The 18,692-nt window shown below is 40.1% G+C and overlaps 2 protein-coding genes across 3 annotated transcripts in view; both read right to left on the reverse strand.

The window, feature by feature from the left end:
• The window catches only part of GTF2A2 (general transcription factor IIA subunit 2), a 39,431-nt gene extending 38,104 nt beyond the window's left edge, over positions 1–1,327 (reverse strand). The window contains exon 1 of the mRNA XM_088445579.1: positions 1,023–1,327. Coding sequence (XP_088301705.1) covers positions 1,023–1,094 — 72 coding nt within the window. The 5' untranslated portion in view covers positions 1,095–1,327. The remainder of the gene's footprint in view (positions 1–1,022) is intronic.
• A 6,838-nt stretch (positions 1,328–8,165) lies between these two features.
• The window catches only part of BNIP2 (BCL2 interacting protein 2), a 96,884-nt gene continuing 86,357 nt past the window's right edge, over positions 8,166–18,692 (reverse strand). Inside the window, exons 8-11 of one of the 2 annotated variants that reach the window (XM_088445591.1) lie at positions 17,264–17,350; positions 17,077–17,175; positions 13,608–13,643; positions 8,166–10,929 (exon numbers count right to left, since the gene is read on the reverse strand). In XM_088445591.1, coding sequence (XP_088301717.1) covers positions 10,878–10,929; positions 13,608–13,643; positions 17,077–17,175; positions 17,264–17,350 — 274 coding nt within the window. In that variant the 3' untranslated portion in view covers positions 8,166–10,877. The remainder of the gene's footprint in view (positions 10,930–13,607; positions 13,644–17,076; positions 17,176–17,263; positions 17,351–18,692) is intronic. The other variant, XM_088445599.1, reaches the window with a different exon arrangement.

Genomic DNA, 18,692 nt, shown 5'->3' on the forward strand with positions numbered 1-18,692 from the left:
GCCCTCTAACCTTTATGTCTGTCTCTTACAACCCAGACTTATTCTATTAATGTTGTCTCAAATTGTAAATTGCAACAGAATACTATATAAGATACTGTTATTAAATAAATAATAATAATTGGACAGATATCTGACACATAATTGTATAGTGTATGCCCAGCAAATTAGGGAAGTGGATAGATCCCCTTCAGCTTCTGTACCCTGACATCATCAGTTACTGTCCAACATCATTCCCTACCATCCACAAGGGCATAGAGGGGGAATATAATGTCGTGGCAAGTGTAGCGAGTCACCGTGCTCGAAGCGTGGCGAGTGGACAAGATTTTTTGGTGGACTGTATGGGCAGGAGACCGCACCCCACTGACATCACTTCCAGGTACAGAATCTGAAGGGGAAATATACCTTTCGGAAGGGTCAGTCAGGGATGGGTGGATAAATGTACAGCTCAATATCATGGAGAGAAATGAAGTCATAGGGGGCGATTCAATTGTATTTTGGGCAACTGACGGAGCTATTTTATTGTTGCTACGGCAGGCATGAGAGCATAATTACTTATCGCACCCAAATGCAACAGGTTTAGCCAAGTAAAGCAGCATAACATTTCAAAACTAGTTTGGGTGTCCATTTCTGCTCGCCCCCTCAGAAGGGGGCGAGCAGAAATAATGGGTGCTCGCGGCACTCACCCCGATCAGAACAACAATTGAATAGCTCAATTGAATAAACTCCCATACAATGGAGAAGTAGGGAGAACTACAGGATATAGTATGGATTTACCTTGAAAGGCGCTGCAGACACCTTGTTGCGACCATACAAATAAAGAATAACAATGTTCAGTTTATAAGAATAATGTCCCCCGTCCTATAAGACTAGATGTAGAATAAGCCCCTGAGTGCCCCGGTGCTCTCTCCTGTATTACTCCATGCTAGCCATTAGGGTACAGTAGTAACGAGCAGACAGCAGCCATCCTACACACATCCCCACTGACCATATACACTGCAGCCGGTACTGCAGCACCGCCTCACCTGTATTAGCTCATCCAGGCTCTCCTGCAGGCTGTTCCCCAGTGTGGTGTTCCTATACAGCTGGTAAGCCATGGTTTATGGTGGTCACACACTGCTGACCATCCACCGCTGCGTTCCCAGCTGCCCCGATGCCGCTCCCTGGAGAGTGCAGAATACAGTAACGCCGTCTATAATGGCGGCCACCGTATCTCACCGGCTGCTGCGCTCAGCGGTACCGAGTACCGGAAGCTCTCTCCCGTGCAGCATCGCGCATGAACCCACAGTTCTCGCGTTGCCAGCAATTCACGGATATCGCGAGACTTCCTAGGCTCTCACGTGATTTGTCCCAACAGCTGCATCCGACTGCCTTGGTCCCCTGCCAAAGGGCTAGGGTTAGCGGCGGCTAGGGCTGATGTAACTGCGCAGTCGCATCTGCAGAATGAGTTTATGGCAGTCAGGTCGATGTCGAGTTCTTCTGACAGAGGATATTTCTAGGGCACAGAGTCTCAAACTCGGTCCTCAGGACCCCAAACAGTGCATGTTTTCCAGGTCTCCTCACAGAACCACAAGTGAAATAATTAGCTCCATCTGTGGATCTTTTAAAATGCGTCAGTGAGTAATGAATACACCTGTGCACCTGCTGGGTGACCTGCAAAACATGACCTGTGTGGGGTCCTGGGGACCGAGTTTGAGAACCACTGTTCTAGGGTAATAGTAGTGAGGTAATGTCTGATTAGTTTCTCATAGTGCCAATGTACAGCTCGTATACACTGAAATGCCAAAAGTTGGTGCCATGGTAGTGTCTAGATACCCTTCGTGGAGAGGACCCTGACATCAACATCGTTCACCACCATCCCCATGGACATGGAGGAGGATGGGGTCTATTTACTAAGCAGTGTTAGGAGACAGAGTGAAAACTGCTAAGGTGCCAGCCAATCAGCTCCCAACTGTCATTTTTCAAACACAGCCTGTGAGGTAACAGGAGCTGATTGGCTGGCACCTTATCACCTTTCACTCTGTCTCCTAACACTGCTTAGTAAATAGACCCCATAATCTTGTGGTAAGCGCAGTGAGCCACCATGCCCGAAGCGTAGCGAGCCCATGAGGGGACAGGTTTCTTCTTTAGGTGGACTTTATAGGTATAGAATAGCTCTTCCGCCCTCACTGCACGTCACTTCCAGGTCCTTAGCGCAAAGTGGAAATAAGATCTACCTTGGTGCCACTGTGCTGACATCTTTGAAATGCCCAGACCTGCATCAATTGTAATCTGACATCTCGTGAGTCAGTTTGAACACCGACTAGACTGCTCTTGGCAGGTCGACTTGAATTATCGGGCTGCAATTCAATTGTATTATACATCCCCTACTGCGTGTCTATACATATAGGCACCCGATGGAGCAATTCAATTGTTTCTCCGTTCGGGTGCCCATTAGTATTTATTGTAGCTACAGTTGTCAGCAAGGCACCAAACAGGCTGGTGGTGGTTTCATAGTGGCATGGATTGGAACTGCCTGAACCTATAAACTGATTGGTTACGATGGACAACATCTCCACTTCTAAAAACCCACACTTTAGTAAATATATACACCTAGGTGCCCAGCCCCAAGGATGCTGTTGCCGTCATTCAGTGTGTAGTTGGTTGTTCTCCACTGTCAGTTCCATGCTTGGATCTGGAAAGACTGGGCACATTGCAGCAAGATGGTGCTGACACACTCGCCATAGAGTACGCCGTGCAACTCATAACTGGCTCTCCAGAGGGCAAACAGAAAGAGAAAAGACAGCACCCAGAGAAGTGGGATGAACCATCTACCCCTGACTGGAAATATCAGGGACAGACATTTTAGCACATTATAGAATATATCCTAAATATCTGACACATTTGCCTGGCAGTATTTACAAATCTGTTCTGGTTATAGATTTACTTGCAAGAAAAATAATTAGTTGCTCCTTTTCAGTATTATTTTCCACCCGTAATTCCTAAATCCTTGTAGGGCCAAGTGGGATGTATGTAAATAACCATCCTCTGTAGATTCCCACTGTAAACTTTGTGACCCAACATGACTTAACACTTGCAAAACTACAGCTACATATTCTAAATTACACCTGTGTCTACTTTACCATCTGATTTTGATTTTATGCCCAAAACCTTGTCGGGCCAGGAAACATACACGTGGGTTGTATGCAAATGACTATATTGATTCCCACTGTCAAAGATATGGCCCAATGTGGTCTAACCCTTGTAAAACTACACCCTAACCTCCCCGGGCATCGGCATTATAACTACATCCCCCTTTTACATCTTCAGGAACAGATTTTGGACACCCAGAATCTATTCTGGTTATAAAACACATTTTGGTTTTTGACAAAACAGGAATCCTTATTTTGAAGGGGGCGAGATCTGTCCTTTTTTCTATACGTAAAAAAAAAAAAAAAAAAAAAAAGAGAGCATGGATGGTATTAATTTGTTACTGCGTTCCTTATATTATTTACCCTGTTGCTGGTTTGTCATATGCCTTCATGTACATTCTGGGTGCCTAACACTTAGCAAACTTGAACTTACTGTATATACTCGAGTATAAGCCGAGTTTTTCAGCACAAAAAATGTGCTGAAAAAGTACCCCCTCGGCTTATACTCGAGTCAAGTGTAGCGCTGACCGGACGGAGTTCGGTCAGCGCTACACACTGCCAAACACACAGCCGCCGGAGCTGGCAGCTGTGTGTTTGACAGACTCTCAGCGGCTGCTGATTACAGCAGACTCTCAGCGGCTGCTGCTGCTCCCACTGCGGGAGCCATCTTCCGGCTCCCGCAGTGGGTGATGGGAGATACGTCGTCATGACGACGTCTCTCTCCCATGCAAAGCGGCCGGAGGAGCGGACAGCGGCGGGACCAGGAGTTCAGGTGATTTTTTTTTAAAATCTTTTCACGTCTCTCTCTACTAGTGGGGGGGGGGGGGACGGACTACAGGGGGCGATGACTACAGGGGGCACTACCAGGGGGAGATTACTACAGGGGGCACTACCAAGGGGCATTATCAGGGGGCGATTACTACAGGGGGCACTAAAAGGGGATTACTACAGGGGGCACTACCAGGGGGGGATTACTGCAGGGGGCACTAAAAGGAGGGATTACTACAGGGGGCACTAAAAGGGATTACCACTGGGGGAACTACCAGGGGAGGATTACTACAGGGGGCACTAAAAGGGGGGATTACTACTGGAGGCACTAAAAGGGGGGATTACCACTGGGGGCACTACCAGGAGGGATTACTACTGGGGGCACAACCAGGGGGAATTACTACTGGGGGCATTACCAGCTGCTGCCATTTCCCACACTAGGCTTATACTCGAGTCAGTAAGTTTTCCCAGTTTTTTGGGGTAAAAGTAGGTACCTCGGCTTATATTCGGGTCGACTTATACTCGAGTATATACGGTAGTTTGACTAGATTCATAGATTTGGCTATATATTTTGGAAACCAATAAATGTTTTAATACTTTTAAAAAAATAGTAGCAATTATCTCCAAAATTGTAACCCACATAACCTTAAAGGTGCGTACCCACTAGCAGATAGTTGAACGACCGTACGATTACAACATTGTAATCGTACAGTCGTTCCTCTTCCCCTGCAGTGCCTACACTGAACGATATGTCATTGTGTGTAGCACCCTCCCTGAACATGGTCAATCCGTCGTTATCGGCAAATTGACCAGCATGTTTAGGCAATGATGTTGGAAATGACCAGCGGGAGCGCGCATCGCTGATAGTTTCTGACATTTTCATGCCTGATTTGTGCACGATTAATGAGCAATTGAACTATATCGTTATCGCTCAATTTAATCGGCAAGTGGATACCCACTAAGTCAGTTTAAGTTATTATGACTTATAAGTATATGTAAACAAATATACTGCTATTAGGTGAAAAACAAATCTAGAGGGAAAAGACATTCTATTGTTATTATTAATATTATTGCAAATAGGCCAAACTTGACTGTATGTTCTAGACCACAGGTTCTCAAACTCTGTCCTCAGGACCCCAAACAGTACATGTTTTCCAGGTCTCCTCATAGAATCATAAGTGAAATAATTAGCTCCACCTGTGGAACTTTTAAAATGTGTCAGTGAGTGATGAATACACCTGTGCTCCTGCTGGGTGACCTGGAAAATGTGCACTGTGTGGAGTCCTGAGGACAGAGTTTGAGAGCCACTGTTCTAGACCACAGGTTCTCAAACTCGGTCCTCAGGACCCCAAACAGTGCATGTTTTCCAGGTCCTCTCACAAAGTCACAAGTGTGCAGCTCAGCAGATGGCCAATATATATGAAAGATATATTGGTCATCTGCTGGTGTGTACAGGCGACCCACAGATTGCTCGTACACATGCTGCGGGGACCCGGCGGTGATTGACAGCACATCTGGGCGGCCAATTTAAATGCACGCCTAGCTGAGCTGTCAAGCTCGGCACATCAGGCAGACTATTGGTAGGTGTGTATACCAGGGGTGTCAACCTCGTGGCCATCCCACTGCTGTGGGACTACATATCCCAGCATGCCCTGCAATAGTTTTAGCATACCCTAACAACAAAACGGTGGCAGTGCATGCTGGCATGTGTAATTCCACTGCAGCTGGATGGCCCAAGTTTGACACCACTGCTGTATACGCGTACCAATCGTCAAAATAGGTTGGCCGACACATTGAACCAGTGTGTACCCAGTTTTACCCGTTTACTCAGCATTACACTACTGTCCATTCACAAAGGTTTCTCTTTTCTGTTAAGCTTATTTTGTATTTTAAATGCACATGTAAAGCACTTTGAGTCCTATTGGGAGAGAAGTGCTATATAAATAACATTATTACATCTACTTTTTTTTTTGTTGACTCAAGACTTGGAGCATCAGTAAAGAAATAGAGACAAAGGTGACAAGCTCACAAAAGCATGGAGAAGAGGTTTTGTTGATAAGTAGCCCATAGCAACCAATCAGCTTTTAGCTAGCATTTATCAAGTACACTCTATATAAATGATAGGTAGAAGCTGTTGGTTGCTTTGGCCCACTTCTCTACTCTTTAGGAGGCTTGATACATCTCCCCCTAAGTGTCGTGATTCCATAGTCAGCCTAGCTGGAGCTAGATTGCAAACTTGGAGGGTTGTCAACTGTGCACCAGATGTTGACACATTATATGCACTTAATTAGGTCTTCTAAAGGCCACCAAATGATTACTATAAATGTCCTGCATTAAAAGTAACCAATTAGGATCCTGCTTTTGTTTGCGAGACAGCAACCCCCTCCTCAGTGCCGGTTTTTAAAGGGGCATGGCCACGCCTCCCGTGATTAGGCCACGTCCTGATAATTTCTGACTTCAGGTCTAATTGAATTAGCCCGGGGGATCAATTATCTGGCGGTAAAGTACCACAGCTAACTGAATTCTCCCCTGAGTTATACCCCCTGGTTACTTCCACCATGCCACTCCAAATATAATGAACTAAGACAATTACAAATATTACAGGTGGGCAGATATCACACCTTATTGAACAAGGAACAAAGGCCCTCATTCAGAGCCGTACGCTCTGAGCAGAGCGCACGCTCTGAATGAGGGCCGTCCTCCATAACTATGGAGCGTCCTCCTGGACGCTCGTATAGCTGTGGGTCACCACCCACAGCCTATACGAGCGTGCAGTTTGATGGCCGCGATGGTCTTGACCATCGCGACCATCGAAACTGCGAGCCGGAGCCTGCGGTTGAGGTTTTCAACCGCAAGGCCCGGAGTGATTTTGGCTCTATCAGAGCCAAAATCACTCCCACTGACATCACTAGTGATGTCAGTGGGCCGGCTTCTGACGGTAGGCGTTCCCTTAGGAACGCCCCCGTCAGGGAGGCACGCCCCCGGCACGCCCACCAAAGGGGGCGTGCTGTCAATCAACATCGACAGCACGCCCCCTTTGATCAGACACAACGAGCGAAGGACTTTCCTTTGCTCGTCGCGTCTGGCGCATGCGCACGACGGAGCTCCCTCCGTCGTGCGCATGCTCAGTGCAGAACATCGACCCACTTGCGAGCGGACAGCCGCTCGCGAGTGGGTCTGAATCAGGCCCAAAGTTTTTTACAAAATACAATGGCAATTTATAATCAAATATAGTCTACGTAGTATATAATCCAAAGTAGAGTTCTGTTCTTGGCCTAAGAAGTCATGAAAAAAAGTGCCAACACATATCCTGTCCAGTTTTTATTATGTTTATTTATACAACAAACATGAATCAATCTTTGTGCAACATAATTTTCTTTTACCTGCTCAGTATAAAGGGATATTAAATGAGCAATCGGACAATATGCATATAACACATTTGTATGAACAGCAACATTATTTGCCCATACCCTACATGTACAACACAGCTTTATAATATCTTCTTTACAACAGTCAGTGACAATCTGAGCACTTGCTTGCAGAGGGCACAGGGAGCACATTATAAAAGATTGTTCACAAAAATCCATAAAAATATATATTAGCTCTGTCCTTTTTTTATGAATATAAATATTTCAATAAAGAACATGCACCCTCCAGATAAAAATCGCAAGAGTGCGTTCTATATACATAAAACAAAACAAATATAAAATAATTCTAATACAAATATTAAAAGGTAGGTATTATGGTAAACAAGTAAAAAGACAGCATCAGCTTCCCATGCACCTGATAGCCTTGTAACATTCAGAGATTGACTGATGGGTACTTTTAATCGTTTGATGCCATTTAACAGTACATGACTTTTGGGATCCAGGCTCCAAGGGATCATTACCCTCCCAACCAATCATTTCCCTGTAAAAGACTGCTATATACTAAAATTCCTTATGGCTAGATTTGGTGCGACTTCTTAGGCTTTGCAAAGCCAGAAGCTAAAAAAACAAAAATCAAGCACAGTGCCTTGAGCCATTGACATTATTCCTCAAGAAGAAACCATATTTAATGTATACAAACTAGGGATGTGCAGGCTCGGATAGGTTCGAGTTTGCACGTGGAGTTCGGATTTTTCCCTCCAAAAAAACGGAACTCAGAACGAGGCAAAACGTCATCTTACATGGACGAACATCATCATTCCTGGACAAAAGACCAGGAATGATGATGTTCGTCCATGTAAGATGACGTTTTGCCTCGTTCTGAGTTCCGTTTTTTTGGAGGGAAAAATCCGAACTCCACGTGCAAACTCGAACCTATCCGAGCCTGCACATCCCTAATACAAACCTGTATTCTTAACGGTGGAAAATGTATTACTGCATAGAAGTATCCAATGATTTTTAGGAATAAGAAAGGACGGGTTCAATGTTCAGTCTGTTGCGCAGCTACAATGTAAAATGTTAATTACTAGAAAGTCAAAGTTCCATAAGGAGATATAGCTATTCCTCAGTTAATATGCAGAAATAAGTGGCTGACAACCTTGCCTCAGTAAGTTTCCTTTGCCAACAGACATAAATAGGCATCCCTACTTAGGACCACCAACATAAAGCTGGGTACACAATATGTGATCTCTCGCACAATATATCGTTCTGCTGCGAACTGGAACAATACATTGTGCAATACGTAGAGTGTATCCCTGATCGCATGTGCACAGCAGTCATTAATCGCATCGTCCCATCTGCTGAGCAGAATGGAAGATACAAAGAACAATGTCATGCTGCTAAATGCAGCATGGAACGATATATAGAGCGGTCATACACCCGATCGTGTAGTGTGTACAGCCGGCGCGATATATCATTCCATCGCATCATGCCATCGGCTTGGTATATAGCGCATAATATGTACCCACCTTAACTCATGTACTATCCATAACACATGTAACTTTGCTTTCAGACTTCTGGTGCAGTAACAAATTCACTATTCACAAGATGAAATAACTTCAGATAAGTGCTAATAATGGCTAACGTGGATGTTGTTGACATATGTCATCTGAGGTGGGAGACATTCAATTTGTAAACACATACCGATAAAAAATCTGCACCATATCCATGCAAAAAGGTAGTGATACAGAGACCACCCTTCCTCCAGTCAGAGCCCTGATATATATATATATATATATATATATATATACACACACACACGATAAAAACACTCACATACATATGCACGTAAACATACTTGTGAACCTGGGAAAATAATATGTGCTGCAAAGCTGAGGATGGGAACAAGCAGGATCATGGTGAAGAGGCAATGCAAGATGGGCTAGGTATTTCTATGGTTTGTGTAAACAGATATAGTGAGGTTGTAGATAACAGCTTATTAAAAGTATAATACAGTTTAAAAAAAAAAAATAGGCACAATTATTATCGTGATAATCTACTTTAGATAATACTGTTATAACTGATGTATGTATTCATGTAATACTTATACCCAGATTGTAATTATGTCATGTAAGTATTTCAAAAATTATAGTGACATCACAACTTTAGCATAAATAAAATCATGTATTATGTTAAAATACCTACTTGCTGTGGACTAAATAGATATTTTTTTAATGTAACCTGTGTTATGTGACCAGGATAAAGATAGATGCACAGACACGCGTTAGACAAGGCCTGTTTTGTAAGTAGTGACACAAACTGCACACTATGCAGACCACAGTTGCTAGACAAATACATTTTAGACCCTTTAAAACATGTGTGGGCAATAAGCGGCCCTTCAGCTGCTGTGGGACTACACATTTCAGCATGCCCTGCCACAGTTTTGCCATCAGGGCATGCTGGGATACCCACCCCTGCTTTAAAGCTTAACGCTATGATCCTTGTAAAGTCCATGTGTATGTACCTTTGACATGCACAACAAAACGTGATTACTATTTCAAGCTTCCTCCCGATCTGCTGAATACCAGGTGAACAGAGCAGAAGAAAGAAAGAATTGTAACCACCAGAGTTCATCTAAGCAAAGTTCATATATAGATTTCTAATACTCTACAGGCGTAGAACTACTAATTCATGTATACATGGGGTGATGATGCTCTTTGGAAAAATAATTGGAAGCACCAACCAAGCCATATGCCTCATGAATAAAATTAGCAACCATGATATTATAGAGGGGGCATAGCTAGCAATACATCTACAACATCCCAAACAAACTTCAGGGGAAAACCTATTTGCAATGAAAACATATTTCTGATATGCTTTGAAATCAGTAACTTATTTTGGTTAGATGCACAAATCTTTTGCCTAATCCAACATTACGGTGAAATTTCCACATTTTTAGTGAAGTATATTGATGGAATTTTCACTTGCCACCCACTTTATATGCTAGACCCTTAAAAATAATTGTGCCCCAAATACAAAAACTTTGCTCATCACAAGTATCAGGATTTCTGTTCAAGAAAAATACAGAAACTATTTATCACCTACACTAACCCACTAGACATACTGCTACAACCTGATAGTGCTTCTATATGTTACAGACTCTACGTTATCAACTAAAAACATTGCAAACAACTCTAGCAAGTTCATTACCAATACTTTGACACTAATGCACTGTTTGAAAACCACAGTGAAAAAAATAAAATCCATAATGTTTGAGAACACTATGTTCAGCTTTTGTCAAGCAAACATGTCATGCCCGATGACCTCTTCCTCCTGTATAACCAAGTGTTGTGGGTACTTCTACTTGTATTCCAATTAACATAAACATTTAACATAAAGGGCACCAGCAATGAAAAGTTTATTGCACTTGTCCTTGTTCTTCTGTAACAATTTGCTGCTCCACGGATGCCAGCTCCATTTGTTCTAACCCATAGTCACATCTCAAAAGGCAACTCAGTGCAAGAAAATTAGGAAAATATACTGAAAATGGAAGAAACAAGACTATTCCCCTTCTTCATGGACGTTGCTCAGGTTTATCGGACATCATCTACATCCCTTATTGCTCACTGGGTTTGTCTTCAGTCTTCTTGTTAAGTTCCTTATCAACTCTAGATAGAACAATGAACAAATGAAATATTATTTGTGAACAAAAACTATAGTGTATGTCTTTAAATTTAGAAGAGAACATCTCTGTTGTGCAAAAACCACTTCAACACATGACTGAAACTGAATTTTAAAGTAGTGCTGTCAGCAACAAGTTAGATACTTTGCAGAAAATCAGCACTTTTTGGAATACATAGACCATACATACGAATTTCAGCAAGAGGTTATTTACTTTTTTCCCAGCATGCAAATAAAGCATCAACCCCACAGGACCAATCATTAATCCTTAGTGAAAAATATATATTTTTTCAATCACATAAGATAGAGAAGTAATGTAAATTTAGAATATATACACATATATTAACATAAAATAACTGTCAATTCATCAATAGCAATAATCCCGAAGTACTCCTTAGCTACCTCCACTTATATGGCGTGAGCCCCCAATTTGGGGAACATTATTATTATAAATTATTGGGTTTTGAATAATTGATAGGTTAACATTGATCATAGGAACTTAAAAAATAGGTAATGCAATTAAAATAAATGTGGAAAGTATTTCAGCCACTTTATGAATTCATCTTTCTATTTAAGATAACTTAAGTATTTAACAGTACATTGAGCCAGATAGTCTCTAAAATATAGAAGTTAATTTCAGGATGTGGAGAAAACATGGATTTTTCGGTTTAATTTTATGTAATTTAACAGCCATATATTATACTGATGTTCAGCGATTCATTTTCCAACAGTTGGCACCATGAGTTAATGTTTCACATAACATCACTCATACTTTTCAAGTATGTATATCTTCATAAAGTGCCTAGTGAATTTCCATCAATAAGGAACAGCAGCAAACTTAGTCCAGATCACGATGAAATCTGAACATCTGAAAAATATGAGAACAAGGGCGCCTCCTAGTGCAATAATACATCTCAACACCACTGTTACATGAATAGATAAAAAGTGGTCCACACCAAAAATAATTATAAAACAGCTTATCTGATAACCCATCAATGGCTCCATAGAGGATGTCTAAAAGATAAAAATAACTATATTTACATATCACAGTGGTGATGCGATTTATTATACATTTATAATTATTTTCTCTTGAACTGTAATGTGGTGAGGACGCAGTCGCTCAGAAAATGTTATTGTTTTTATATTAAAACAATGAAACGGTATGCAATATCTGAATGTCAATATTTAAAAGGTTGTGGTTGGTTCATAATGCATGCAGCAAAAAAGAAAGACTTTAATTGTAATCATAGGAGTTGTAAAAGATGTGTGCTTTAGAAAAAGTAAATCTTGTTCTGTACATTGCAATTCATCCAAGTTGGTTTCAACAATGTCCACTGTACATCCACACAGATTCTTATTTACTACAAGTCGCATAGACAGATCCTTCCCATTTGGTATTGTTTTACCTATATTTCAATCAAATGTATCAAAGTTATTTATGCCAAAACCTACCCAAGTAATGGAGCATACACACGGTCAGATTTGTCAGACTTGTCAGATGAACGATTGAACGATTTTTGACTGCATTAAAATGAATGGAATCGTCCAAGTCTGACTGCAAACACATCAGATGTCAGATATCGTTATCTGACAAACGGGAACGCGCATCGTTCATCGTCCAGGCATGTCAGATGTCAGATTTTCCTTCAGATATGAACGACTGAACGATTTTTAAATAGTGATCATTCAGATCTGAAGGAAAAATCTGACCGTGTGTATGCACCATTAGAGTTTAATTTCCTAAGACCAACATTTTCTTATATGTGGCTTCAAGGTCATCCAAACATTTTATCTAGGCTCTAAATGATTTAACATCTAGAATTCTAAAGCAATGTACAGTCTTAAAAAACAAAAAAAACCCCATAAAACGGCAATAAAAATGGAATAAAGAGAACTCCCTAGCGAATAGTAAAAAAAATGAAAGTAATTATCTTAAAAGCACTTGAAATGTGTAATTCGGAAATAATTACATATTTGAATTTATTGTGTCTTTCAATTAATTGATGCATCATTGAAGCCAAATTTCTGTTAATGTGATGTTGCTCATGCAAGCTGTGGGATTGCAAAGGCAGTATTTCAATTACAGGCAGGAGAAATTGATGCAGATTGGGTATTAAATAGGTCTCGTGTCATCTACTACGTGCATGGAAAGCTGGCAAGAAAGTGAGAAAGGATCGGGAACTCTCTCCACGGTGAAGTATTGGTTAGCTTGAACACTGCAGCACAGAAAATACAAACATTACTACATCAGGAAAATTAAAAAATAAATGAAAAGACCAGATAAAATATGTGTATAAATGTTACGTGTGTGTGCAGACAAATAGGAAAGGAAGAGCCATGCAGCATATATTTTTCCATTATTGTATAGTAACATGCCAAGATCCCTCTCGCTACATGGAGAGGTTTAAGTGCATTTGCATCAACTAATTTACTGCTGACTGGCCAGCAAATGTTAGGACTCTTGGACCAGTAGTGAATATAACTAACATTAATGGTAATAAATATAATTAATTTCTAAGTGACTGCATTAAAATAATGTATATGGTGAATGTTTATATTTACTAGAGCTATATGGTATTCTCCAAGCCAACCAATAAGGGAAGGGTTAGTTTGTGCAGAGGGAATAGACTCATCTTGGTGCAACCTAGTATAGGTGTGCAGATACCTTTTGTGGTTCTTTTTACATTTTCCTTCGTCAAACCTTAGTAGGAAAGAGTTGGAGTTCAGTACCAGAAATAACTCACACACATATAAAAGGTAGAATGTTATTTAAATCAGTACCATACTCCTGAAAAATATTCAACTAAAACAATTATAATCAGGTAAAGAATGCCCAGTGCTCCTATTTTTTATTTTCAGCCACTTATAGTATTGCTCATACAGTTTTGTTTAATAGAGCACATGCATCATTATGTGTGCATGTAAAAAAAAAAAAAAAAAAAAAAAAAAGAATGCTAGCACCTGGTCCCTAGAAATCATCGGCTAACTTTAGATTAAGAAAGGGATAAACTAAATCATTATTGTCCATTCCTCTTGCAAGAATTTAATTTCAAGGACTATAGCTTCCCTTTCTCCCGGCGATAGAAATGAATTGAAGGGTTAAAACTATTTGTCCAATAACAGTAATATGTGATCAAATACTGGCGACATTGCGGTGAGCACACAATATTATGAGGGCTGTGGTACTGGTACAATATGGGGTTCACTAGGTAAGTGTACAACATTTGGGGCCATTATATATATATATATATATATATATATATATATATATATATATTTATATTTTTTTTTTTTTTTTTTTCATTAGTCTGTTTTTTTTTTGTTAATTTATTTGTCCAGTTATCCATTCAGACGCTCCTGCACCGATTGGGATGAAACCAACGCAAAGTGGTCCATTTGGAACCAGGCCATGTTTTAGGGGGTTAGAGTCCCGGTCGGACTTCCCGTTGGTATACGCTGGGCAGAACTTTGACCCAGGGAGCCTGTTCTGAGCCTTCCACTGGATGAATGTAGACGAAAACTTCACAGTGGTAACATTGGATCCCAAAAGACATACTAGAGTGTTGAGGTCCCACTCGAACCTCCCTTTGGTATACGCTTGGGAGCAGTTTGACCCGGGGAGCCTGTTCTGGGCCTTCCTCTGGATGGATTTGGATGAAACTTCACAGAGGGGTGGCAATTGGTGTGGGATACCTAATGGGAGTGGTTGGGGTCCTGGTCAGACCCCACGGCAGAGTTTGTCAGTCAGAAGGAACTGTGACCCAGGGAGCCTGTTCTGGGCCTTCCACTGGAAGGATTTGGATGACATCACATGATAAAACTTAATAACTTGAAGATTTAAACCTGGGCAATGCCAGGTACTAGTAGAAAATACTATATAAATCTGAACTCATATGTTCTGAAGGTTTAATGCTAATTAGCAATAAATAAATATTTCCGAATTTCTGCAAATTATTAGCTCTATAGCCGAGAGAGAGAGAGAGAGAGAGAGAGAGAAAAAAAATAAAATAAAAAATGTATAGATATATATATATATATATATACACACACATACATACACACACACATATATATATATATATATATATATATATGTATGTGTGTGTGTGTGTGTGTGTGTGTATGTTTAATTTCAAATCCACCACAATGGCTTTGAAATTAAACTATCAAGATGTGCTTTAACTGCAGACTTTCAGATTTAATTTGAGGGTAATTACATCCAAATCAGGTGAACGGTGTAGGAATTACAACGGTTTCTATATGTGCCTCCCACTTTTTAAGGGGCCTAAAGTACTGGGACTATAAACTCAAAAGCTATTTCATGGACAGGTGTGGGCTATTCCCTCGTTATTTCAATATCAATTAAGCAGGTAAAAGGTCTGGAGTTGATTCTAGGTGTGACATTTGCATTTGGAATCAGTTGCTGTCAACTCTCAATGAGATCCAAAGAGCTGTCACTATCAGTGAAGCAAGCCATCATTAGGCTGAAAAATCAAAACAAACCCATCAGAGAGAAAGCAAAAACATTAGGTGTGGCCAAATCAACTGTTTGGAACATTCTTAAAAAGAAAGAACGCACCGCAGAGCTCAGCAACACCAAAAGACCTGGAAGACAACGGAAAACAACTGTGGTGGATGACAGAAGAATTATTTCCCTGGTGAAGAAAAACCCCTTGACAACAGTTGGCCAAATCAAAAACACTCTCCAGGAGGTAGGTGTATATGTGTCAAAGTCAACAATCAAGAGAAGACTTTACAAGAGTATATAGAGGGTTCACCACAAGATGTAAACCATTGGTGAGCCACAAAAACAGGAAGACCAGATTAGCATTTGCCAAACATCTAAAAAAGCCATTACAGTTCTGGAACAACATCCTACGGACAGATTAGACAAAGATCAACTTGTACCAGAGTGATGGGAAGAGAAGAGTATGGAGAAGGAAAGGAACTGCTAATGATCCAAAACATACCACCTCATCAGTGAAGCATGGTGGCGGCAGTGTCATGGCGTGGGCATGTATGGCTGCCAATGGAACTGGTTCCCTTGTATTTATTGATGATGTGACTGCTGACAAAAGCAGCAGAATGAATTCTGAAGTGTTTCGGGCAATATTTTATGCTCATATTCAGTCAAATGCTTCAGAACTCATTAGATGGCGCTTCACAGTGCAGATGGACAATGACCCGAAGCATACTGCAAAAGCAACCAAAGAGTTTAAGGCTAAAAAGTAGAATGTTATGCAATGGCCAAGTCAATCCCCTGACCTGAATCCGATTGAGCATGCATTTCACTTGATGAAGACAAAACTGAAGGGAAAATGCCCCAAGAACAAGCAGGAACTGAAGACATTTGCAGTAGAGGCCTGGCAGAGCATCACCAGGGATGAAACCCAGCATCTGGTGATGTCTATGCGTTCCAGACTTCAGGCTGTAATTGCCTGCAAAGGATTTGCAACAAGGTATTAAAAAGTGAAAGTTACATTTAGGATTGTTTAGTTTGTCCCATTACTTTTGGCCCCTTAAAAAGTGGGAGGCACATATAGAAACCGTTGTAATTCCTACACCACCTGATTTGGATGTAATTACCCTCAAATTAAATCTGAAAGTCTACAGTTAAAGCACATCTTGTTTGTTTTATTTCAAAGCCATTGTGGTGGTGAACAGAGGGCAAAATATGAAAATTCTGTCAATGTCCCAATATTTATGCGCCTGACTGTGTGTGTATGTGTGTGTATATATATATATATATATATATATATATATTTTCTCTCTCTCTCTCTCTTGGCTATAGCTAATAATTTGCATATATTCATAAATATTTATTTAATGCTAATTAGTATTAAACCTTCAGAACATATCAGTTCAGATTTCAGTGAACATAACACAACAGCTCATAACCACGTATTAGATCTTATAACTGTGATGTCTTTCCATGTGGAGTATTTATATAGTAAGCTACCAACACAGTATTATTTTAAATTAATCCATCATAATAAAAACAAATAAAACATCCACAGTTGTAGTCGAAGATCTGAGTATAAAGCAAATATTAAAACATACAAACAAATATAAGCCTAGACAATATCTGAAAACAATATTTTAAAAACAAAGTGAAGAAACAAAACATGACATACTCTTTTATGCACTCCGGTATGCTGACATACTCCATCGGAATAAGTTCTGCTAATTCTACCAGGCTAAAGACATACCTAATTTTCTGGCTGAACTTTGAGCTGAAATGAAAACAAAAAACACAAGAACAAAATCAGTAAACAAAATAAATACAAAGAACAAATCATAAAATAAATATTTCTTCATTACCTAATGAAAGGTTTTGTAATAGCCAGAAGTGTCCTGATAAACCATGAAGGATGAACTATTATTAGGGACTTCAGATTTTTCCGTAACCTTAAAGAAAAACATTTCAGTTAAATTCAGAGTTAATATAGTAGCTTTTCATACACACATTGGCTTGATTTTGAGTTGGGAGTAAAGCAAAATAGAACAAGTAACTGTATTGCATGAAGGGTAAATACCAACATATATCACATTTTAAATCTGCCCCACCTGCTGCAATGTTACTTGTTTTTTCTTGCTTTACACCCAACTCAGGATCAGGCCTATTACATTATTATGTATAAGGTCAGTGTTGATTATTTAAATATATATGTGTGTATATATATATATATATGTGTGTATATATATATATATATATATATGTGTGTATATATATATATATATATATATATATATATATATATATATATATATATATATACACACACACACACACACACATATACAATGGATACCCTGGGCCATTTTTTTTTTTCTCAATTACTCAAGACTTAACAGGTTTTTTCCTTGTTCATACACTCTCCAGCATGTCTGTAGAGCCAAGAATCGATTCCACTTTAGCAAGGGAACAGGTGAAGATCAGTACACATGTATGGGCTTTGTGGAGAGGTCATGGCGACCTGGGAGAAAAGCATGAAAACTGTGGAAACCATCCCAGACTTCAAAAAAGTGACCACTGAGATAGCAGGACCATACAGTAGGCTGTTAGTGGCGATAAGCAAAGTACTGGAGACTTTTAAAAGGTGTCAAATGGCTGATTTTTTTACATTTTTGAATAACGTGGGAAAAAAAGTGTAAATGAAAGTGAACATTATTGTGTGGTACATTAAAATGTGGTTAACGTGATTTTTCATTGTTTTTATACAAGTTTGCTAATATTTGAAAAAACAGATCCACCTGCAAGTTGAAAACCCTGTTTTCCATCAATGCAACACCCAACATACATGTCCCATGTTATGCAAGCCATTTTAGAGAAAATCCCCTGAAAAATTACATGCCTATATTGGTCAAATTATACTATATAACCCTTTCAAGTGCATGATTATTCATTGGCAGGGACGTACCAGAAGTTATGTACTGCGTCATATTAACCTTACAATAAAGATTTTCCCCATCTCAACACAAAAATAAGAGTTATGGTATAACTTTTTCTTCAAGGTCCATAGGGTACACAGGAATTACCTTGGGGTATGTGGTTGGAGTGATCCAGGCACCAAACAGTTACAAGCTTCAGCACCCAGGATGCACTGGGTCCTCCTCCATATATACCCCGTCCCTGGCTAAAGGCACTTAGTTTGTTACAAAGCCCAAGGCAGGAGAAGGCTAGAGGAGAAGGAAGGACAATTGTACCACAGAAACAATCTCTCTAAGAAGAGGGAATCATAGAAATACA

This window comes from Taudactylus pleione, unplaced genomic scaffold (genome assembly GCF_031769625.1).
Source record: "Taudactylus pleione unplaced genomic scaffold, aTauple2 ptg000019l, whole genome shotgun sequence".
Taxonomy (NCBI): domain Eukaryota; kingdom Metazoa; phylum Chordata; class Amphibia; order Anura; family Myobatrachidae; genus Taudactylus; species Taudactylus pleione.